General features: G+C 40.4%; 1 protein-coding gene across 1 annotated transcript in view; it reads left to right on the top strand.

Annotated features, from left to right (window-relative positions):
* Window positions 1-1,246: 1,246 nt before the first annotated feature.
* HDAC4 (histone deacetylase 4) overlaps window positions 1,247-24,799 on the top strand; it is a 406,948-nt gene continuing 383,395 nt past the window's right edge. Inside the window, exon 1 of the mRNA XM_074968253.1 lies at window positions 1,247-1,496. Coding sequence (XP_074824354.1) covers window positions 1,475-1,496 — 22 coding nt within the window. The 5' untranslated portion in view covers window positions 1,247-1,474. The remainder of the gene's footprint in view (window positions 1,497-24,799) is intronic.

Here is a 24,799-nt window from a genome sequence, read left to right as displayed (position 1 = left end):
TCCCACTTTTAAGTCTGTTATTGAGTGTCCAGGGAGGTAGAAGTGTTCTCCGACTGGTTTTTGAATATTCTAAGTCAGCCGTGTGAGTAAAAATTAAAATAGACAAACCCTTAGGTCAACCTAAACCTTCATTAAACATAATCTAAACCACTTTAACAGGTATAGGTAAGATGATAAAACCTCCTTCATGTAGATAGTTATACCTATATAACTGTGTTTATATCTGGACATCTTATTCCTGCGTGGGAAGAGGAATAAGCTATACCAGTATAAGGCACCTTTATACCAGTATAACTGCATCAGTATTGAGTCTTGTACTCGTACAAAATAGGCCTGCTCTTTAGACAGGTATCACTATCTGATGACAGCTATCTAAAAATGCTTGAAGGGTGTAATACAAAAGAATGTCTTTGGGTGATATAATGGGTTATAACTAGGATAAATAGATACATAGGATAGATAGAAATAAAATGTGAAAAGGCAAAACTCAGACTAAATATCAGGACTAAATTCCTCGCAGCAAGATCTCCCTGTGGAAATCTTTCAAGCTGTGTGATAGAAGCACCGTCTGTGGAGCATTTTAAGATTATACTGGACGTACTTGCTAGACCACATACTTCAGGGGATAAAGTTGCATTTTGAGAGGGTATACCAGATAAGATAATAGGTCGTCTTCAACTGTATGACCCAGCATAAGACTGAAAACAGCTGATTATTTTTTAGCCAATTTTACTTTTCCCTTTATAGAAAACATGAACTGTTGCGTTATTCCTATTTTTCACGCCTGATGATTTTCCCCCATAACTTGGCATAAGGGAATATGGTGACCCGCCGTTTAGAAATCTTTCTTTAGATTTCTGTTGAGGCAAATGAGAACAGATGGATGAAGAGCAGTTTCTCCTCATACATATGGCTGAATGTGGCTGTTGAAATATGGAAACTATTGGAAATGAAGTGGTTTCCTGCAGTACTGTTGAAATATCAGATTAATTTAAAAATAAACAAATTTTTGTTTTAAAATATGTGTATTGCATTTTTCCTGTACAGTAATTACAAAACTTCTAAGTAAAGGCCACATCTACGCATTTTGAAGTTTCTCTTTTTGGGAACATATGTATGTTTACCTTTAAATGATACCTTAATTTAAAAAATTGTCCCAAAGAAACAATGTGGTGGTTATTATATAACTTCTGCAGTTGTAAGAAACATACTTTTCTAATATAGTCTTTTTTTCTTATAATTACAGGTTCACATTCTGAAAACCATTTGAAGATATTCTGCCATCCTATTGGATTACTGTGTTTACAGCACAGAATGTTATTCTGTCCTGGATTTAATATGGTGTTTATGATTTAATTCCCCTTCTCTGTATGTCTATGTATTGGTGAAGCATTGGAGCTCTGCAGGGCTGCTGTTACTTGTGTGGAAACGGATCCATTTTGAATTCCTTCCAAAGGAGTAGACATTGCTAGCAATGAGCTCCCAAAGCCATCCAGGTAAGGGGAAATTTTCCTTCAATATAGGAACAAAATAATGAGCTATATTTTGCTAATTGCAAGTGGATTTTTTTATTGTTGTATTGAAAGTACTTTCACTTTGTGCTGAATGAACAATTTTTGGGGTTACAGTAAGTTTTTATTTTCTAACTTCTCTGCATGAACATATTTTATCTGAAGATGAAACTTACAATAAAACTGGATTTTGATTGTATCCATATTAAATCTCACTCAGAAACGGAAAAGGGAAAAATAATTCTCCGCATTCCTATCTGTTAAATTATGTATCATTAAACCTTTTAGCCGTTTCGCTGAGGAACTCCCTTTTGCTCACATATTTAATTCCTTTTAGAATTAAATACATTATACTGTACTCTCTGTATGTTAATGGGTTTGTAGTCTCCACATGATTGGGGGATTGTGGTTCTGTTGGTGCTTCTCATCAATTATTTAACAAGTGAACTAGGTGACTTAACACCCTCTTTCCTCTTTAATGGGCAAAAATACTTCTGTTAGAAGTTGACTGCCAAAATATCTTTGAACTTTGTAACACTAGTGTATTTTTGTCAAGCGCACCATAGTTACATAGTTTTATATGAAAAATATTATTTATTACCATTTTCTGCAGGAAAAAAATTGTAGTTATCCTGAGCCTACCCAACAATTTATAGCTTAAATTTTACTGTTGACTTTCTGTATTCAACAAATCCCAGTTAACTCTTGTGTTAGAGAGACAGGTGTTTTTTAATAGTTTAAACTGGCTAGTGGCTCTGAAACTTTGTCCTCGGATAGACATAAATGAAACAAACCTACACTTTTGCAACTTCATGCGTAGTCTGTAATAGGTTTAAAATAAATTGGGGAATCTTGACATTCTGAAGGGATATGGTTCAGCTAACGAAAAAGGATGACTCTTTGCAGTTTATTCAGTTTGGGTAGGGAAACTAGTCTGGTCGGTTCTGCTTTCAGGTTGTCCTGCACTAACACAATGTTTTAATGTTCCATTCTTAAAAAAATGGAAAGAACCCCCAAAATATGGCATTTCAATTAAAGTTGGATTTTATAACTTTTTTTTTTTTTGCAAAACCTTTATTCTAGGCCTAAATTACTTGGCATAGTATTCTTTTAAATGTTTCTGATGCTGGGCGTAGAGCCAAGGAAGTCAGTGGGAGATACTAGGTGGGGTAATGCTGAGAATCACCTCTACTGATTTAGGAGCCTAAATCAGGATGGAAGGGCCTAAAATTAGGTTCCTGTTTTTGAAAATCTTGGCCCAGAACTGAATAAGAGGTTAGCAGGTGACTAGAAGAAGCAGTTTCTTTATTTTAGCTCTTGAAGTTTGCACTTGGCATTATGCAGCGTGGAGACTAGATATACATCTTGCTTTTTTAAAAACAAAATTTGTGTTGAAATATTTGCATGGCAAAACTGAAATTGCACAAATGACTCCAGTTTGAGTAGTTGCTGTGTGATGAACTGTATTCCAAACTAATGGATAGTTATATTGTCTGTCTCTCACTTGAAGCAGGAATAAGAGTTCTGTGGCTGTTGGGCTTTCCCACATCAGTGGGATGCTGTGGAACATTTCTCAGAGAACTTCTGTAAAAAGAACATCATCTTAGTAAATGCCTTTCTTATTCCCCAGGAGCAACTTACCGGTGATGTTACGGGAGGGGATGAATCTCCTTCAGTCACGCAGCTACCAGAAGTCTTGGTGAGGGTGGGGTAGCAACACAGGTGCTTCTTGCTTCTCACTTTTCCATCCCTTGCCACAGCTCATCAGGATTCTGCTGCTGTTAGAGATATTAGCATCCAGAGCCTTGTCTCCATCGGTTTTTATAGGTAGTTGCTACTCCTGGCTCCACCCCTCACTGATGACACAGCAAAGAATCCCCTCCTAGGAGGAGGGGCATTTGGAAACTCTAAAAATGAAGTAGTTAAGACCAGGTTTGATTTTGTATTTGCTTGATTATGACCTTCACTCTTTCACAGTCACCAAACAAATAATTCTAGCACAGTTGATCCTGAAATGCTTTTCTTATATACCTAAATGAGTCCCACTCATGCTCCCACTCACCTGCTTGTATGTTACTTTAAACTGTTTTGGCACTTGCCATCTGTACTCTTTAGAGATAAAAGATCTGGTAAAGGTTTTTTAAATCAGCACTTGAAAATTCTATGAATGTTTGGAGTAATGACCAAACTTGGTCATTCCAAACATGGAATATGTATTTGGTACATAAGTGGAGTTGTATGTAGAGTGTAATTACTGATGTGAATGAGAGTGCCTTAGGAAACATGAAACACTCTGATACAATTGAAGCCCTCATCTCTGCTGGCATGATTCTAGTTTCATTCTAGGCTCCTTTTTTCTTTCAGTGTAGGGTATTTAGGGAAATCTGTGGTGAGAGGGAGAATGACCTTGCCTGTGTGTGGCCTGATGATCAGTACATGCTTTATACAGCTCTTAGAAGGGACCATTTAATCTTGAACATCCTATCATGTTACCTTCATACCTGTGAAGTATGAAATTTTGACTTCAGTCGTGTTTGCTTCACTTTTAATCCTGACCTTTTATTTTGACGAGAGAGGCAATTATCTTGCCAAGTGTTGAGCTAGACTTTTCTGTGGTGAATCATGACTTATTTTCCACTGGTTTACCCTGGGATATTCTTATTGCCTATTTCTTTTAAAATATGCTCTGTAATGTTAGGTTGAAATTTTATTCTTCTGGGATAATTCTTCTGAACCTTGCCAAAGCCAGCTTCTAGATAGTTGATGGTAGCTTCTGATAGCTGTTTTGGTTATATTGCTCCAAATTATTACTAATGATGTACACAGCCTAAAGGAAGGCTCTGGCTCAACTTGAATGGATGCTGAAAACTTGCTTTTTGGTAAACATGAAGTGACAGAAGGCTTTCTCTTCTTCCTCCCTCCCCAAACTTACCACAACTGGGATGTGTAGAAACAGGGCTATAATAAGATTGTGGTATAGATGAATCAAAAACTTCGCTTGAAAAGGCAGTATATATTGGAGAGTGGGAATACGTTGAATAGCATTAATCAAACATGCATGGTCTACTAAGGACTGTAGCACCATCCAGAGTGACCACGGTGGATGGCGCCACACCAGGCATTGTGTAGAGAAGTACCCAAATCTGGCTCAGTCCTGCAAATCCATGAATCTCTGGGACAGCCCTGTGGGTGGTACCAGGTAGGGCCAGGGCTTACACCTCTTCACGTGTTGGAGAGTTTGGGAGCACAGTGTGCTGTGATGTTTGTCCATCCTGGAGACATGACTGAAGAGCGCACAATGCTGCTTTTCAATATAATGAGCAACTAAAGGAATGCCAGATCTGAGATAGACTTTGTATGAATGTCAAACCAATACATTCTCAGGATTTGGCACTGACCGCACATATGGAATGCCTCTTGCCAATCCAAGTAAGAGGGTCCAGGTTTCTGACCCATAAAGCAGTACAGGTAATACAGTAGTTTGATATATCCTGAACTTTGTCTCAGCGCAGAGATGTTTTTGCATCCATGTGCAAGACTTGGACTTCATGCAGGAGGTTGCAAGGCCTCTTTATGAAAAAATGTCTGGTTTGTGACCATTTGAACTCTACAGCCTAGGTAGAAGAACTACTCAATGTTCTCCACAGTACTTGGCTCCACCTGCACTTGGGGTTCTAGTGACATAGCCCTCAGGTTCTAGATCTTGGTCTTCTACCATGAGATGTTCAACCCCATAGTGTGGGTGGTGTCTTGGAGACCTTGGAAAGCAGGGCTGAAATTCTGACTTCTCTACAAGCAAGGCAGTGTCATCGGCATAGTCTTGGCCATAAACTTGCCTTGACCAACCTTGATTCTGATATTTGGAGTGGCAAGTCCTGATATCCAGACAATAGCTTGACAGAGTAGTGCCAGGGCAAGACTGCATCCCTGATATATGCCTGAGGTTGTGTAAAAATGTAGTGAAAACCGTGAACCAACTTGCGGTCTCATGCCGGTACTGATGTGAAGATAGAGCATCAGATTTAGCGCATTGGCTGGATGCAAAATAATTGGAATAACTACTCCTTCAATTGCTGGATTATACAACTTCCTTGTTAAAGTACAGTAATTAGCTTATGTTTTTTGAGGACTCATAGATATTGTGACCAATTCCTACACTATTTAGTTTTGTTGGAGAAAAATGCTCGCCTTCTGGGAAAGAAAAAGTTGGAGTAGGAAGAATTATTTAATACTGGAATAGATCATATTGAGATTATTGCAAAATGTAACTAAGAAAATTAGGCTAATCAAGATAATATTTAGGGTCATAAAGCTTAAGGTGAGCAAAGGCATATCTAATTTCACATCTAGTGACGTGACATGCCCTGTAGTTTTAAGCTTGTCTTCATGTAATAAACAGCTTCTTTTAGAAACCAACATATTTAGTGATTATTTTGTAACATGTTGCTATGTTAGTGGAAAAGACTATATTTAAATCTTTCTTTCCTTCCTTCCTGTGGGTATTTGACCAGCTGTTTAAGCAAACATGTTAGACTGGACCTCATTATTGTGTATTTACCCCTCAGTGTTACTTCCAGCATTATAAATTGGCGTGTAGCACTATTGTCAATATGCTACCCAAGACACTGAAACATAATTTCTGAGCAATGGCTAGTGAGTCTGACTTCCACTCTTGTAGCAAACTGGGCTTTATAACCTATGCTTTCTTAACTTTTTTTTTAAAGGTTCTACTCATTTTTTTTCATAATGGAAGTGGAATAGTGAGTATTTAGTCATCTTGTATCAAATAAAAAGTCTTAGGTGCTTTGACTTGATCCTTCCTTGGAGCGTCTTAGTTCCAGTAAGACTGGTCGTAGCACGTTGAGAATAGGTTTCAACAGGGTTGGTTGCAAATACTTTTTCACAAGAGAATGTGTTGCTGGTGACCACTTTAGTGAACTTTGTTCCTGTGACAAAAAGGGGTGGGTGTGGGTGTGGGGGGTGTGTGTGTGTGTGTGTGTGTGTGTGTGTAGATATATAAAGAGAGAGGTTTAGATCCATATTAGTTGCTCATTATTTGCAAACTTAAATTAGAAATGAAAGGATATTTGGAAATCGCACTTTCTTTATTTGCCCTCCAGCAAATCCTTTTATTTGGGATGGTGACATTTCTTCAACACTTTTAGATTGTGCATTTCATGGCTATCTTCAAGTCTGGACTTGGAAAGAAAAGAAAGTGGAAGAAACTGTCGTTCAGATATTTTACTTGAAAATAATACATATCTATCCTGCTAACAATCTATTGACTATTTCTTTTACTAAAGGCTGTTAGCTGGCATTATAAGAGTGGTTGATTGGAACTCTACTTTTTAGGTAAACAAGAATATATAATGTAAGACTTCTCAGATAGCTTTTTTTCCTTATGTGGGGGCTATTTATCTTACTGTCCTCTGTAGTTTTCATCACTGTAGTGCAGCAGTTCTCAAGCTTCATTGCACCGCGACCCCCTTCTTCCAACAAAATTAGTACATGACCCCAGGGAGCGGGGGCAGAGCCTGATCCCAAGCCTGGCTGGCCTGGGTAGGGTAGAGGGGGCCAGAGCCCAAGTCCTGCCGCTCTGTGTGGGGGTGGAGCTTGGGCTTCAGCCCTGGGTCCCAGCAAATCTAATGCTGGCCCTGGTGACCCTGTTAAAATGGGGTCATGACCTACTTTCGGGGTCATGACCTACACAGTTAGACACTACAGCAGCAGTTCTCAAAGTCAGGGGTGGGCAAACTTTTTGGCCCAGGGGCCACATCTGGGTTGCAAAACTGTATGGTGGGCCGGGTGGGGAAGGCTGTGCCTCCCCAAACAGCCTGGCCCCTGCCCCCTATCCGCCCCCTCTCACTTCCTTCCTTCCCCCTGACTGCCCCCCTCAGAACCCCAGACCCATCTAACCCCCCCTGCTCCTTGTCCCCTGATTGCCCCCTCCCGAGACCCCCTGCCCCTAACCACCCCCCGGGACCCCACCCCCTATCCAAGCCCCCCCGCTCTGTCCCCTGACTGCCCTGACCCCTGTCCACACCCCCATCCCCGACAGGCCCCCCGGGACTCCCACGCCTATCCAACTGCCCCCTACTCCCTGTCTCCTGACTGCCCCCCAGGACCCCCAGCTCCTTATCTCCCCCCCGCCCCTCCCCCCTGGCTGGAGCCAGCCACACTGCCGGTGGCGCAGTGAGCTGAGGCTGTGGGGAAGGAGGACAATGGGGGCGGGGCCGGGGGCTAGCCTCCCTGGCCGGGAGCTCCAGGGCCAGGTTGGATGGTCCCACGGGCCGTAGTTTGCCCACCTCTGGTCTAAGTGCTACCTAGATAAATTAAATCTGCATGGCAATATTCTCAGTGGACTTCAAGGAAGACATACCCATAGAACAAGTAGTCTCCCTATCATTCCTTAATCCCACTTCTGAAACATGTTTTAAAATACACATGTTTAGTATATCAGAGCCCATTGATTAACTGTCTGGCCCTCCAGATGATTTATCCCCCTCCCCCGCTCCCAAGAAAAAATCCTGGAACCTTAATTTTTAATATTTGGTACCTTAATCAGCATAGATTGTTTTAGGGGACATATTGTCCATAAAGAGTTTTTTTAAAAGAAACACTTCAAGTTAATCACTCAACTGATTTGTATGTGTCTTAAATTCACTTTATTGTAAAAAAATGAATATTTTCATGTTCAATGAAGCGTTTTGTTTATGAAATGTTCTCTTGCTAATTTTTATAACATTTGCATTCATGTTGCTTCTTAAAAGCTACTTTTGCAGAGATGCAAATTTTAAGTTCTGAAATACTCAATGCTTGATTAAGAATATTGAATTTTAAGAATGAGTTCTTAAGAATATACAAAAGTTCTGCAGAAAGATCTTTTTAAAAAAAAAAGTGAGAGCAGTTTCATATGCAGAGCAGAAAGCTTCATAATTGCAGGGCACTGGCAAAACAAGTTAGTCATATGTTGTGATCCACTAGATTAATAAAGTACTTTCTTATGACATGTTATCTGACCAGGTGTAAGAAGCCACTCTACTTTTATTCCATAGTTCAGTGAGACATGGAAAACCGTCTCATGCAGTTTACATACAAACCTCTTTCTTGTTTAAACAGTTATTTTCTCTGAAGCATTTTGTGCCATAAATTAAATATTTTTACATGCTGTTTTTTTTAAAGGCTAAGAAGTTTGTTAAAGATGCATCTCAAAATAAGTTTTAAACGAGTGACCTATTTTCTGGCAATAAAGAACCTTTTGAAAAAGTTGTATTGGGGCGGCGAAAATGTTCTTTCAATAAACAGGAAAAAAAAATAGTCTTGAGCTATTACTGTGCTTAGAGTTTATCTTAAGTGATCACTCTCCTTACAGTGTGTATGATAACACCCACTGTTTCATGTTCTGTGTGTATATAAATCTCCTCACTGTATGTTCCACTGAATGCATCCGATGAAGTGAGCTGTAGCTCACGAAAGCTTATGCTCAAATAAATTGGTTAGTCTCTAAGGTGCCACAAGTCCTCCTGTTCTTTTTGCGAATACAGACTAACACGGCTGTTACTCTGAAACCTGTCTAAGCATAGTGTGTCCAAGTATCGTCATCCTTTTTGAACTGTACTTCAGAAGAGCATGTTTCTTCTCTTCTTATTTTCCTTCCTGGGCACCTGACATTCCATGATCCATTACAACTGGATTATTTTTCCTCCTCTTCCAACTATGGAAGCTCCTCTGTTTTTAAGTTCGCTCTAGGTTTACAATGTAGTGCTAGCAAGTGGAGCTGTTCAGAGAATTTACGGCCTCTAACTCAGGGCTTGTCTTCACTACCAGGGTAAATTGACCTAAATTACGCTACTGCAGCTACGGGAATAACATAGCTGGAGTTGACATAGGTTAGGTTAACTTGTCGGAGAGGTGGAGGACTGGGGTTGATGAGAGCGCTCTGCCGTCGATTTTAGCGGGTCTTTACTAGATCCGCTAAAACAGCCCCTGCTAATTGCAGCAGCATCTATCTCCCCGTAGTGAAGACCAGCCCTCAATGTCTCACCTTCATGGGAAGAAAGAAGAGGTTCCTCTAGGCAAGAGTTTTTGGACTAGATGACCTCCTGAGGTCCTTTCCAACCCTGATATTCTATGAATCCTTGGGTCCGGACCCAAAATTGGTTGCCAGGATGTTTCAGTGGGTCATATGACAGCTCCTTTCCCAAAGGGCTGGCTGGTTTGCCTCCCTGCTCCAGGCACTGCAACCTTTGGCAGCCCATCACCACTTAGTTTTGGCCCAGCTGTCATGATGATGGGAGTCCAGGTAGGCCAAATATGAGTGAATGGGACTACAATGTCATGAGCCAGATCACAACTCCACTCTCACAAATTTGGCCCATTCAGGGGGGTGAGGAGAAACCTGAGCAGCACTGCAACCCTGGAGGTTGCAATGCCTGCAGCAGAGAGCTAAGCCCAGCCAGCCTCACAGCACAGGAGCTGCAGGAGCCGCCACTGTGGGGTGAGTGCTGGGCAGGATCCAACCAAAACCACCTCAGGGCTTCCACCCCTAGACAAATTACTGTCGCTACAGGCCATAATCATTTACAAATGGGTCCTGAGCCTGATGGGAGGATGTCTTCCGCCTTTCCCAGGACACCTAATAGCCCTGGAAACTGGGGGGAACCACTGTGGGTTCCAAAAGGGCCACTGTGACCTCCTGAGCATGAACTTGATGGTACTCCTGTGCCTGGGTCCATGGACGGTAGAAATGCCTGGAGGAGTAGCAAGAACGACTCCTCGGACGGGAGGAGTAAGACCCAACCTCCAACTCGGAAGATAAGTCTGTCCTTGTTGCATGAAACACAGGGCTTGAAGCTGGCCAAAAGAGGCATGCCTTGGCACCAGCGAACAGACAAAAAAACCTCCACTACAACCCCAAATTATAGATCTCTCATGCTGGTCGGGAGTGTGTGGATCCGTCAGGGCTATGAGATCCCTGACTGCCTTGAAGGTCTCTAGGATGGAGGGAAGGTCTAAATTCTCCACTTGACCCTGCTCCACTGGCGCCAGACTCAACAGACTTCTCTGTGGGCCTGGACTCGACTGTGCCGGCTGTGGTACAGGCGAGGAGGAGTGTTCCGGCACAAGTCAGACTCCTTTGGCAAACTCACGCTCAAGTGCGGCAGCACCCCATCAGTCTTCCTGTGTTTCTTTGGCGTGGGACCGATGACTGAGAGCGGTGCTGAGACTCTGCCCACGAGGCAGTTTTCGGTGCCGGGGAGTGTCAATGCGGAGGGTCTCTGACCCCGGAGTAATAGAAGACAGTGCAGCAAACCAATGCTGAGGAGCCCGGTGCTAGGTCCATGGGGCTCGACTCAGACTGTGGCCGCAGGGCTGCCTCCATCAGCAGCAGCTTCAGCCTGTGGTCCCTCTCCTCCTTGAGGCAGGGGCAGAATCCTCTACAGATTTTATACCTGTCCATCTGGTGGGATTCCCCCAGGCACTTCAGGCAGGATGTGTGCAGATCCGCCCCTTGGCATCTGGCAGACCCCACATGGTTTAAACCTCTGGGATTGAGGCATGTCCCGGCCCTGGGAGAGGAAAGGGAATAGGGGAGAAACCCGTTAGTTTGAATCCTGGTTAACACTTATAATTAGCGTATTTTAACTATTTGCAGGTATTAAAGAAAACTACTAGGGGATCACTTGAAACGATAAAGAAAAAGCACTCCAATGACAGTCACTGCCAGTAAGAAGGAACTGAAGAGGCGGCAGGTTGGCAGGGCACTATATTTAGTGCCATGAAGGCGCGACTCCAGGGGGCACCTGGGCCTACCTGACAGGTACTGCTAGGGGAAAAATCTTGCAAGGACTGTGCATGTGGCGCGCACACACCTAATTGGAATCAACACGAGCAAGCACTTGAAGAAGAACTGGAAAGTACCCAGTGGTAAAGCCAATCTTTGCAAACTGGAAGGAAACAAGAAAACTGAACCAAGACAAAACATAGCTAGAATTTTTTTCCTTCTTCCTTTACCCACTATATGGAGGGTTTTAGTGGAGGAAAGCCAAGAGAGAGACTATGAATCTTTTTGTCCAAAAGCTTCATCCGATAAAGACAAACGCATCTATTTTAAAGTGATGGTCAAGAGAACACATTGAAGACCAGGTTGTCATACAACAAAATTATTTTTTGGGGTTGGGAGGGGAAACACATTGTGCTGTTCTGCACAGGAAACAGCTACAGGCCTGAGGGAGCAAGCCTTGAAAGAAAGGTGATCTTTTATGGACAGATTGTAGGCTTGACAAACTACTGAGTTTATCCATCTGAAAATGGTAGATATGGATGCCTTGCAGCCCTTCTTAGGTCACCAATACAATCCTGAAATTACACCCAGTTTACTTCAAGGATTTGTTTTGCATAAACTGAATATGAATGACTTGACTATATCTAAGGAGTGCAACTCCTTCTCCTAGTTGTGGAAGAACTTGGCACAGAAGGAACCTGTTTTTCTTCAAAACACTTGTTGGGGATGAAATGTTGATAGCAGGCCTGAGAATCATCTCACCTGCGGGAAAAACTGCACATTAGGATTCCAGATAAATAAGATCCCCAAACTTACTAACTCTCCAGGCCAATGCAACGGCTAACAGGAAAAACATTTAATAGAAAGTATTGGGAAGGCTTTGCCACATTTTCTAAAGAAAAGGTTCAGGAATTACCTTTATTTCTTCAAAAAGAAAAGTACTTGTGGCACCTTACAGACTAAAAAATTTATTTGAGCATAAGCTTTCGTGAGCTACAGCTCACTTCATTGGATCAAGCGATGAAGTGAGCTGTAGCTCACGAAAGCTTATGCTCAAATAAATTTTTTAGTCTCTAAGGTGCCACAAGTACTCCTTTTCTTTTTGCGGATACAGACTAACACGGCTGCTACTCTGAAACCTTTATTTCTTCCTATCAGATAAAAATCTGAGGCTGTTCCATGACAACTGCAGTAACCTTCAGAGCAGAGTGCATCACTTACTTTTTGGCCATGTACTTTGTTGCATTGTTTTTGATTCCAGGTGATACCTTCACTTCAAATGAACTACTTTTGTGAAGACTTTGATGCCACTTCCAACTCTTTCATCAATAATGCAGGATAAATGCAACTGCTTTTTCTACGACACAGTTGTTTTGGAGAATAAGCTAGTAAGAGGGTGGGTTTTAATTAGAAGAGCGCAAAGTTTTCCTGTTTCTTTTTATGGAAGACCAGAGGGGTAATTCTTACCCCCTGTAACCCTGGTTTCAGCACTTTTGATCCACTCTGGTGAGTCTCCCTAATCAAGTGATCTATCTTCAGATAGAACATTTTTTTAGAACTTGCTAGTTTTCAGATATGGCTTTGCTAAGGAGGTGTTAAAAATGAGACTTGCAAAGGATATTTTAAAAATTTGCCTACTTTTTTGTTTGTTGCTGATTTATGTTGTATAAAAGATATTGCATTTCATTTCTAGTTACGAAGGAATTGGATTTTGTTTAAACATTGTAAACTTTTAAATAAAACAGGTTGGGTATTAAGAAACAGGAGTTATTTCTTTTGAATCTTTTCAAATCCCAATTTAAGATTTCTGTTAGGGCTATAAGTGTTTATGCAGCTCTTTTGTTGAAAGCAAATGTACACAATTCATTAAAGATTGAAGAGTTCAAAAACTTATTTGACAATCCATCAAATGTTGGATCACTGCCACCTGTTACTCCCAAGATGACGACATGTCAATCTCCCTGTTGCTGTAGTATCCTAAAACGAGCGGACACATTCTTATCCCCTCTCAGATAAAGGGATATTATCTTCCAGCTGGAAACAAGACCCTAGACATCATTCCCTCTCTGAAGAGAGACAAGCTGGTTGGCATTCAATTTCTATTCTCTCCAGCAGATGGAAGGTCTGTTTGATGATTCGTAGCTTCTTGGCACGTTTTATTGTGGTGGCTCAACAGCAGGTAGTGTTGGTGCAGTACAGTCAGCGGTATATGGCTTAAAGTTGCCTTCTCTCCTATGTAGCTTCAACCAATCAGAAGGAAAGGATTGTTCTAGATAGTTTCCTCAAGTGGGTATTCATTCACCTTGTTCCTCAGTTGTTTCTGCCTCTTTTTGCATTGGGTGGTGCAGCTGTTACAAGCTATGGCTGAAAATCCTCTTACAAAAAGGGTCAAAAAGTGACCAACTGTTGCAGGCTGCTCTTGAAACCCGCAATTGCAGGCCCAGTTTGTATTTCCACGCTTCTTATTTTGTCACTTATAACGTGAGACAGGGTGACCAGAACTGAACACCGTATTCGTGATGGGACATAGCACTGATTTATATTGACAGTACAATACTGAGTATTTTCTAATAATTGTAATACAGCATAGCATTTTATTTCCTTTATGAGAAAATATATACCTAATAGTCAGTGGTAACATTATCATTTCCAGCTGCTGATTGGATATAACTTACCAATGAAATCAGAGCTACTTTCTACTGGCCTCCTTCTTGACTCAACATTACTGTTCATCTGTATGCTTTGTACTTTTATTGTTAGTTCTGTGTTCCTTCGTCCACATGGCTTTCATCATATAAGAACTCAGCTTATGTTCTCTAGCACTTAAACAATTCAAGAGCCTCCAAGTGGCTGCCTGAAGAGAATTCTTCCTCCTCTGATTAATATCTGGCATGTAGCATGAAATAGCTTGCTTCAATAAATTGTCATAAACCTTTGCTTTTTGGTATCAAACATAAACAGCAAAGCCAGACTCCACCATGCCTGAAAGTAGGCCAGAGGTTGCTAGCTCTACAGCTGCAGAATAGCTAAATGTGAACGAATACTGCTCTGTGTGGTGTGGTTTTAAAGCTGTCATTTTTTAGGTTACAAGTTACTTCTCAGTGGTAATTAAGTCTTGGAATTTGTGGATTAGTTTTTTTTTAATACAGGATACTGTTGCAAATATTTCCAAAATGAGTGGGCATTTTTAAATAGAAATTTGTCTTATTTAATAGGGTAAATTATGTAAATTTTTAGAATTTATCACCATACCAAATGCCTTTAGTAACCATACTTCATTCTATTTGAATTAAGTTGTGTGGGTTTTTTTGGCTATGAAAGATATATTGAGTGTAATCACCTTCTGGCTGGCTCTCTAGGTTTTGCTTATTTCTCTACAGAGCAGTTTTCACTGCTCTTTAAGTCTTATGCACTGGAATAGCAAGAGTTCAGAAGATATGAGTAGCTCCATGTGTTAATGACTAAGGGGGATTTTATGTTGCAGAAGTACATTAGTGATTGACCAAATCGTTTCACTTGTGAGTCAGCAGAGATCTGATCTCCAGTCTGAAATGGTGCTTCCTTACTGCAGTTCATGTTTTACACTTTTCTGCATCTTTGGTTAGAGCACTGGACTAGCCTCTGGAGACCTGGATTCATTTCCTAGCTCAGAAACAAACCTTCCTGTGTGACCCTGGGCAAGTCACTTTGATATACGCTGTGCCTCAGGTTCACCATCTTTAACATGGGAATAATACTTCTTTGTCATGGATCCTGTGCTGTAAAATCCCATTAATTCCTGTGAGATGTTCAGATGGTCTTGTGCTGTGGGCTATACAAATACCTAGATACATTCTTTGTCTTCATAACAACCATCTAAAATGAGTGAAATTATCTACTTGACCATTTCCTATAACAATCATAATCATACACTCTAGACACTGCATGTTGCAGGAAATGGAAGGCAGGAAATTTGTCAGGTAGCTTAAACTAGTTACCAGCTTTCAAAGATATAATTGAGTTTTATGCCCGCATGGAAAACAGTATCCATATCTACCACAGAAATCAATTAAGAAAACTCTTAACTTGAAAAATGTAAAAAAAGGACAGCAATTTGGATTTGTTGGCAGGATAACAGCACCCTGAGTTCATACCATTGCATTAATACATGGACATCTATTGAAAGACTGAGTTGCAAGTCTAAGTTCAGTCAAACAATAAAAATACAGCATTAATTCTAATTTCAGCTGTGAATAGTCACTGAGGCCTATTTAGAGTGTGAGCACCTGCTATAACTGGGCAGTAAAGTGAAAATACAAGCCACACACAAACTTGAGCTTTAAACTTGTATTCAGGGTTGTTTTTGGAAAGTTGGTGTGTTTAAGTTGTCCAAAGACTTCTGAAGAGGCACTATGTAGTATGTTGATCTTGGTCACCCCCGTGTATATATGCTACTATATATAATTCAGAAGTCATTTTCAAGGCAGGGTAAAATAGTCACAGTACATAGTATGTGAAGTACAGTGGGGTCCTCCAGGGTGTTTAAATATACATACATTTTTGTTGTTAAACAGTTGTACTTTGTCCAAGGGGCATGCTTGTTAAAGTCACCATGTGTGCCTTTAGTGGTGGTTTAATAGAATGACTTGAGAGACTTACAGTAGCTTTAATACAGTTTTGTTCATTTTAATTTGCAGCAGAGGAGAAAAGGTCCCGCACAAGTCCAGAAAGTTAGTCAGGCTTTTACTGATGTATAGCATTGATCATTGCAGACATAGCAGTACAGTGAAATGTCCGTAGTGGTTCAATAGGACATACAAGCAGCAGTGAATTTTTGTTTACAGCCTGTGGCCTGTCCATGACTTTTACTAAAAATACCTGTGACTAAAACGTAGCCTTACTTATTAGCAACACTCTCTCCTTTGGAGTGATAGTTAACAGGTTGTGTGATCCTCAACTGCCTCAGTTCCTCTTACTTAATGCCCCAGGCCTGAAGAACTGAACTCTGAAGAAGGGAAAGTGGATAGGTAGTGTAACTACATAAATGGGCAGCCAGACTGGCTGCTAGGGATCAGCATCACTGGCAAGACTTGCCAGCAATGCTCACAGGAGTAGGCTGGGTTGACTGTTAGGGGTTTTGTTCTTACCTGAGATTCTAATGAGTAGTTCTGAGGAACTGCTTTTCTATCCAGTGGGTGCTCTGTGGTGAGCTTCTATAGGATTCTTTTTTGTCTCTCTTTTCCCCTTCCGTATTTGCCTCCCCAGTTCATGTACACTAGGCATCTCGGAAGGTTAGTGAGGAAGCCTGGGCTACGCTGATAACCCCTTCTATTTGTCTCCCTACTTCCAAGCAATGCTGTCAAATGACTTAAGTAGCTAGCATTTGGTAGAGATTGGGGCATGGGTAAAGGCTAGCTGGTCAAAGCTCAATCTGGATAAGACTGCAATGATAGTAAGCTGGATAAGCAACTGAAAGATAAAGATTACAAGATAAAAGGCTGTCTTTTTTTTCTTCCTGGTGTTGAATGTTGGTGCACATGTTTTTTAGGGAAAAAAGTAATTATCTTAAACTGAAATCATAATCACCAACAGTCAGGGTGGATCTGAGTTAGATCAAATTGATTTAAATCACTAGTCAGGAAGACTCGATTTAATCATGGATTTCTACATAAAAGTGCATTCTTATTGGTTGTTATAACCTTAATACATCACAACCCAGAGATAGATGTAGGTTTCATTTTTAGAACGTACACACTGTACATTTTTAAAGTGATTTATTTTGAAAACTTTTCAGATTTGTTTTACAGCTATATCGGAAAATGAATGATTGTTTGGTTATTTCAATTACCAAGGGTAATTGAAGCAGATATTTATGAAGTCACTGGGAGGTGAACTGTCTCCAATTCAACAGGCTAATCATTAATATTTGGAGGATTTTCTTGCCATGCTGTATTAAGAGGAGAACATCACCAGACAGACATTAAAATTGTTTTATTTAACTAAAACAAAGTTATGTAGTCTGGATTTCTTTCTTCAACAGCACACAGTATTTTAACAAAACAAGCATGAGTTTTTGAATGTAAACATTCAAGTTTTTTAAAATCAGGTTTGTTTTGTTTGTTTAACTAAAATAGTTAATGAAATTTTTAAAAAACAAAAAAACCCACAAATTAAATAGACTGTCAGCCAGGTCAACATGAGAAACTTAAAATATTGGCTTCTGCAGCTAACTCAGTCGTCTTCACCTTCATTTTCCTGTTTGTTTATAATCTAGAAAAGAAAAACAAGCTTTCCTTCTTTTTCAGGTCCCAAATGATTTTTCAGTTTGGAATGAATTAGTCAAAAGGAAGAAAATATTCTTTCTACACAAGCAGAAGAAGATGCTGCTGTTAAGAGAGATTATCACTTCAATGGTCTCTGAATCCAAGTGCTTAAGTGACTTCCACCAGTTCACTGGTGTGACTTTTTTCTTTAAAACAGCATCAGCAAACATATACACCGGACCCTCGCTCAAACGTGCGTCTATATAGCGTGAATTTGCATATAACACGGTCGCGGCCATGGATCCCAAATTTAATTACTTTAATTACAATTCATTTTAACACGGTCCCCGCTATAATGCAGTACTGTGCATGGATCCCAAATCCCACGTTCTAGTGAAGGTCCAGTGTATTTCTTGAATGGTTCACCCTTAGCTCTGAAGTTTATTATAGTTGGCATTATGGAGCGATGATTGCTGGATGTCCATGTCATAGCCAGCTCCTCTTCTTCAGCAGTTAAGGTTTGACCCTGATACCGTGTATTGAGAATATTTGCAAGAAAACGAGCTGGAGATAGTGCTTGTCCTAATTGTTTTTTTTTTTAATGCTTGTAATTTAACTCTGTCATTACATATTTATCTTTTTAAGCTCTCACTCAGTTCCTTCCAAATTTCAACAGCGTCAGCAATAAAACAGCTATTCCCCTGCATTTTGTTCAAGGCTACAGAAGTAGGCTTCAGGGTACTCAGCATGTGTTCAACATTTGTCTTAAGCCTGTTGAGAACTTTGGCTGTGACAGTGCCATCTATTTTTTCACGATTTTGTTCACAAATTGTCATCAGATTAGGCCAGTTCTTGATATAGTAGTGAAAACAGTCCACTACTGAGTTCCATCGCACATCTTGTGGGAGAGTTAGCTTGGTTCCTCCCACTTTTTCCAGAGCAGCTGCTGCAAAGTGGTTGTTACGGAACTATTTTGCAATTTCAACATCATCAGCCTTTATTTCTGGAACACTGAAGTCTTTGGCTAGGGGTTGCATCAAGTGAGCACTGCAACCCTATGTTATTAGCTTAGGACTCTCTTCTAAATAAGTTCTTCTCATCTTGGATACATTTACAGCATTGTCTGTGACCATAGACATTTGAATTTTTTTTCACAGTTTTATAGCTTTTACTGCTGCTGCTTGTAAGTATTCTGCTATGTGAGCATTTCCTGATGTATCAATTGTTTCTGTAAAGAAGACATTCCCTTCTTCTGTTGTCACACAAGCACATACAACAGGATCATTGTGGACATTGCTCTACCCATCAAGACTCAGGTTAACAATTTTACCCTCTAGACCTTTTGCACACTGCTCAATTTCTCTTTCATACACTTTATCCAGCAATTTGCCTGCGACATCTGCTCTGTTGGGTGGATTGTATCCTGATGTTAATGACTGAACCATGTTAATCAAGTGTGGGTTCTCAATCATACGGAAAGGAGAGTTTGTTGCATAAACAAACTGGGCAGTTTTTTCATCAATTGCCTCTTTTTGTAATCTGCTGGTTCTTATCACAAACTTATCTATGGTTGTTTCTGGATGATGGAGATTTTTTTTTCTTTTTGCTGCTGATATACTGTGGCTATGTGACATACATGTGACTAAAAACACAATCATTGGCAGATAACTCTGAAACTATAGAAAATGATGGTGATCTTAAAGGTGGATAGTCTTCAGAATCCTGTATGTTGAGGATGGATTCTCCTAAACAAAATAAGTCAATGCAGTTATTTATTTACCATACTGCTCATTTAGTACTGACACTCACTACTACTTTAAAGGTGAAATTGTAAAAGGAAGATTTGCCTATTTCAGCTGTTTGTTTTTTATCACAACTATATCTAAAATGATAGTACCATAGAGTAAAAACTATATTTTTTGCTCAAACATGAGAATTCAAGAATAGTCCAGAAGGAAGACAGGCAGTCCTTAAGAAAGAAGTATGAAATAAAGTTTACCAACCTGAAGATCCTGCATGTTCAGATGTGTTCCTTTCATCATCTTCAGCACAGCTTCCTCCTGAGAAGGGACACTTCTCATGATGTTTCATTCGGGCAACCAGGCTTTGCATTTTTATTTTTTTCCCCCACTTTTTGCATTTTGCATTCATGCCTGTCTTACTCACAGGTAGAAGACCTTCATTAAAATATTCCCAAACTGGGTCTCTTTTACGGCCTGCTGCCATTATAGGTTTTCCCTTCTAATGAGAGAATGGTATGGTAGATCTCAAATCAATGAAGTCTACACTCAAAGACCTCAAGACTTCTGGAATATTCTGGTCAAACAGTTTCACTTTTGTTTTTACTGCCTGTCCCTCCCTTCTCACATTTTATCTCCAGACTTCTTCTCCTTGTCCAGATCTATTCCGCCCCCAACAATGTTCTATTTATTGAACTTTTGGGAACTTTGCACTTTCAGAGAGGTAAGGGATTGACTCTGTGTACACAAATTTGCAGAAGGACAATAGGGTCGAGGTCTGTTGTTTCTCACCTCTATATACTTATTTAAAAACATTTTTGCTGTTAACAAGCATGTTATTTCTGGAGACACAAATCCACAGTTTGAGAACTGCAAAACTAAGCATCTCTGTTGGTATCTTATAGACTGAGCACTGAGTCCCACTGGGCAGATAGAAAGATTAACCTAAATAACCCCTGGAACCCCATTGATTAGAGACCCAGTCTTATGAACTACTGGAACTCATTGACAAAACTTTTCTTAAACATTACATGAATATATTGTCTCATACTATAGAATTAGAATTTATAATCTCTATTCCATGATGAGAGATCCTTGAGCTATAATGTATCTTAATTAAAACTATCTTTAGAGAGGTTTTTTCCTCAAAGAATTTTATCAAAAAAATCTGATTTAAATAAAAATCAGTATTTTATTTTTTTAAAAAAATCATTGATTTTTATCCACCCTACGGTGTAGTTGGATGAACACTAAGTATTCAGAAAATATTGACCACTTGGCCAGGATATCAGTTTTGTTTTGAAATAGAGATATAGGATGTGAAGGTTTTTAACTTTTGTTGCACATTCATTAGCTTCTTAATGTTTTTCTGTTTTACATGTGACTAAAATTATACTTACTGTCATGACTTTTTTTAACCACATCAGTGAATAGTTTATAAATGACTTGAATATTTCCTTATATTCGGTGTTAAACCAATGGCTAAATTTCAGGTCAGGAAATAATCTGTTATGAATTCTTCTTCTTTTCCTTGTGCTTTCACTTCTCTTCCCCTCCCCTGTTTCCCTCAGGTTTCAGAGTAGCAGCCGTGTTAGTCTGTATCCGCAAAAAGAACAGGAGTACTTGTGGCACCTTAGAGACTGACAAATTTATTAGAGTATAAGATTTTGTGGGCTACAGTGAATATGTGTAATGACCCAGCCACTCCAAGTCTCTCTTCAAACCCAAGTTAATGGTATCTAGTTTGCATATTAATTCAAGCTCAGCAGTTTCTCGTTGGAGTTTGTTTTTGAAGCTTTTCTGTTGCAAAATTGCCACCCTTAAATCTTTTACTAAGTGGCCAGAGAGGTTGAAGTGTTCTCCTACCAGTTTTTGAATGTTCTGATTCCTGATGTCAGATTTGTGTCCATTTATTCTTTTGCGTAGAGACTGTCTGGTTTGGCCAATGTACATGGCAGAAGGGCATTGCTGGCACATGATGGCATATATCACATTGGTAGATGTGCAGGTGAACGAGCCCCTGATGGCATGGCTAATGTGATTAGGTCCTATGATGGTGTCACTTGAATAAATATGTGGACAGAGTTGACATCGGGCTTTGTTGCAAGGATAGGTTCCTGGGTTAGTGTTTTTGTTGTGTGGTGTGTGGTTGCTGGTGAGTGTTTGCTTCAGTTTGGGGGGCTGTCTGTAAGCGAGGACTGGCCTGTCTCCCAAGATCTGTGAGAGTGAGGGATATTTTCCAGGATAGGTTGTAAATCTTTGATGCGCTGGAGAGGTTTTAGTTGGGGGCTGAAGGTGACAGCTAGTGGCGTTCTTTTGTTTTCTTTGTTAGGCCTGTCCTGTAGTAGGTGACTTCTGGGTGCTTTTCTGACTCTGTCAATCTGTTTTTTCACTTCAGCAGGTGGGTATTGTAGTTTTAAGACTGCTTGATAGAGATCTTGTAGGTGTTTGTCTCTGTCTGAGGGATTGGAGCAAATGCGGTTGTATCTTAGAGCTTGGCTGTAGACAATGGATCGTGTGGTGTGTCCTGCATGGAAGCTGGAGGCATGTAGATAAGTATAGCGATCAGTAGGTTTCCGGTATAGGGTGGTGGTTGTGACCATCGCTTATTAGCACAGTAGTGTCCAGGAAATGGACCGCTTGTGTGGACTGGTCCAGGCTGAGGTTGATGGTGGGATGGAAATTGTTGAAATCATGGTGAAATTCCTCAAGGGCTTCTTTTTCATAGGTCCAGATGATGAAGATGTCATCAATGTAGCGCAAGTAGAGTAGGGGCGTTAGGGGACGAGAGCTAAGGAAGCGTTGTTCTAGGTTAGCCATAAAAATGTTGGCATACTGTGGGGCCGTGCGGGTACTCATAGCAGTGCCGCTGACTTGAAGGTATATATTGTCCCCAAATGTGAAAAAGTTGTGGGTGAGGACAAAGTCACAAAGGTCAGCCACCAGGTTTGCTGTGACATTATTGGGGATACTGTTGTGTCCAGGTGCGCCTGTTAATGTGTAGCAAAAGAGGCAGAAAATGTAGTATTTCCTACCAAGAAGGAAAGTAGGATAGAGCTACAGTACAATGTGTGGGCAAGCCAAAGGAATCAAATGGTGATGTATATGTAAGACAGGAGGTCTGGAATGTAGTCCATCTTTGTGTGGAATGTTGGTGTAGAGGGCTTCTACATCCATAGTGGCCCGGAGGGTGTAACCCTCGAAAGCCCTGTAGCCCACGAAAGCTTATGCTCTAATAAATTTGTTAGTCTCGAAGGTGCCACAAGTACTCCTGTTCCTGTTTTCCTCAGTTATATTGGTTAACCTTTGTGGAGGGAGTATTGCCTTTTTTCTGGAGTATTGGAAGGGTGGGGGTAATCCGCTATGATGTTTCCCTGCCATTAAAATGAGATGGAGAGGGGAAGGGGCACTGCGGGTCGTCTTTCTCATTTTCTATCTTACTTCTAGATTAAAATGGTGTTGATAGAATCTGGATCTCCAGAAATTCTACAGAGACTAGTATACTTGTTAGATGTTTTCTTGGAGGTGTCTAGGATTAAAAAAGCAATAATGTTGCAGTTTGAGGTGCACTGGCAGAACAGGTAGTACAGCACAAGCTCGGGCAATGTGTACTGCTGTCAGTCCCTCCCTTTTAAGTATCATATTAGACCAATATTTTTTTAGAAGTGAGGAAAATAAATTCTGCTTATTGTATTTTCTTGGGCTCATGAAATACCATGGTGGTGCGCTTTCCAAGATAACAAATACTAAAATAATGAGGGATCAGATTTTCATTCCAGGGTTCACATATTAATAGGGCATTCTGATATGTTGCACAGATTTTTCAAACCATTGACCTTTCCAGAATGCTCTCAGCAGTGCCAGTAGAGAGAGCATGTTGGCAGCTTAAAGATGTTTTGTCTGGCATTCAAGCAGAAGTGAAAAATTATTGCCGGTGGAAATAGACAGGAGGGCTGGGGGGATTCTGTGGCTGTGGCTGTCCAGCATAGTTTGACAGTGAATAATTGTGGCAGTTTATTCTTTTGTGTTTAAAGGTGACATTAATGCTGAAAGTTCTGTGTATCAAACACAAACTGGATACCCATTTCAGCAGCTGTGCAGTCAGCCATGGTTTTTAGCCCACATGTAGCCCTTTATTGGTTGAAATGTGGTCCTGACGCTACACATTTCATAAATACCATTTGAAAAGTTGCTAGACCACAGCATAGCAGCCAAACTTGATGACTTGCTACCAGGTGCGCCTGTTAATGTGTAGCAAAAGAGGCAGAAAATGTAGTATTTCCTACCAAGAAGGAAAGTAGGATAGAGCTACAGTACAATGTGTGGGCAAGCCGAAGGAATCAAATGGTGATGTATATGTAAAAGACAGGAGGTCTGGAATGCCTGTGGCTCAGAGGCAAAAAAAGATGGGCGATTTTAAAATATTCAGATGAACAGTAGCTTCACTTAAACCTTCTCTGACCATCAGCCCATAACTCATGGGGATGTAGTTCTCTTGAAAATAACAAGCACAGGTGACTAAGAGCTCTTGGAATTTTGGAGCCTAGGAAACTGCTTTTTCAAAGTTTGGCTTCGTTTAGAAAGCCAGAGCAATGCAGTTCCTTTTCCCTCACACTGTTCCTAAACTGGGTTTCTTCAGATACAGGCAACAGAAGCATGAAATGAATACCTCTGCACTCTTCTTGTACAGTGCTGTTCTGTTCTTCCTTGTGGTACTTGTTGCCCCATGAATTAATGACTGTTCAGTCTCTTCTTCCAAGCGGACTAGTCTGCCATCTCCCAGTTTATGGATCACATGCCAGTAGAGGGAGCTGTTCAAAGAAGTGCTTAACCTAAGGATGCATAAACAGGGGAATCTCAAGTAGGAGTAGAGGTTATTTCATTTCTTTATTTGGTACTGGTGCAACTGTTGCTGAATATTTTCTCCAGTTCTAATGTTTTCAATTCAAGAAGGATAAGTTGGAGAGGGTTCAACGAAGAGCCATAACAATGAATAGAGAATTAGAAAGCCTGTCTCATTGTAATAGACTCAAGGACTCATGTTTAGCTTAACAAGGAAGGTTAAGGGGTGCGTGCCAAGTATAGGCTCTCTTTGGCTTGTTTATATGGATATGAACTACTGGAAAAGAACTTCTTTCAAGGCCTTCAGATACTGAAGGCTTTTTTGGTAAAGAAGGTGACTTCTGTACTTGCAAATAAAATGGTCAGTCGAAAATAAGTTCCTTTTCCTCAGTTTTGTTGATCTAATACTTGATTTGGTTGGTGTTTTGTTCCATTAGCTAGATTTAAAAATCAGTCAAATGAAAGGGTGATTTCAGATGCATATGAATTTGATCACTATGGATAAGAAATGCTTAAAGGAGTCTGTCATCTCACCATGATCTTCTTGAACTCTTTATTAGACATACAAGAGAACAAAGTTGCCAACAACTTAGTTTTTTTCAATCCATAAAGCTTCATAAATATCAAAAGAACATTTCATACTTCAAAGTTTGCTATGAATGGTTATTTAAAAAATATCCT

The sequence above is a fragment of the Natator depressus genome, chromosome 11 (genome assembly GCF_965152275.1).
Source record: "Natator depressus isolate rNatDep1 chromosome 11, rNatDep2.hap1, whole genome shotgun sequence".
In the NCBI taxonomy this organism is placed as follows: Eukaryota; Metazoa; Chordata; order Testudines; family Cheloniidae; genus Natator; species Natator depressus.
Note: the sequence above shows the minus strand (reverse complement) of the source record. Positions and strands in the feature narration are given on the sequence as shown.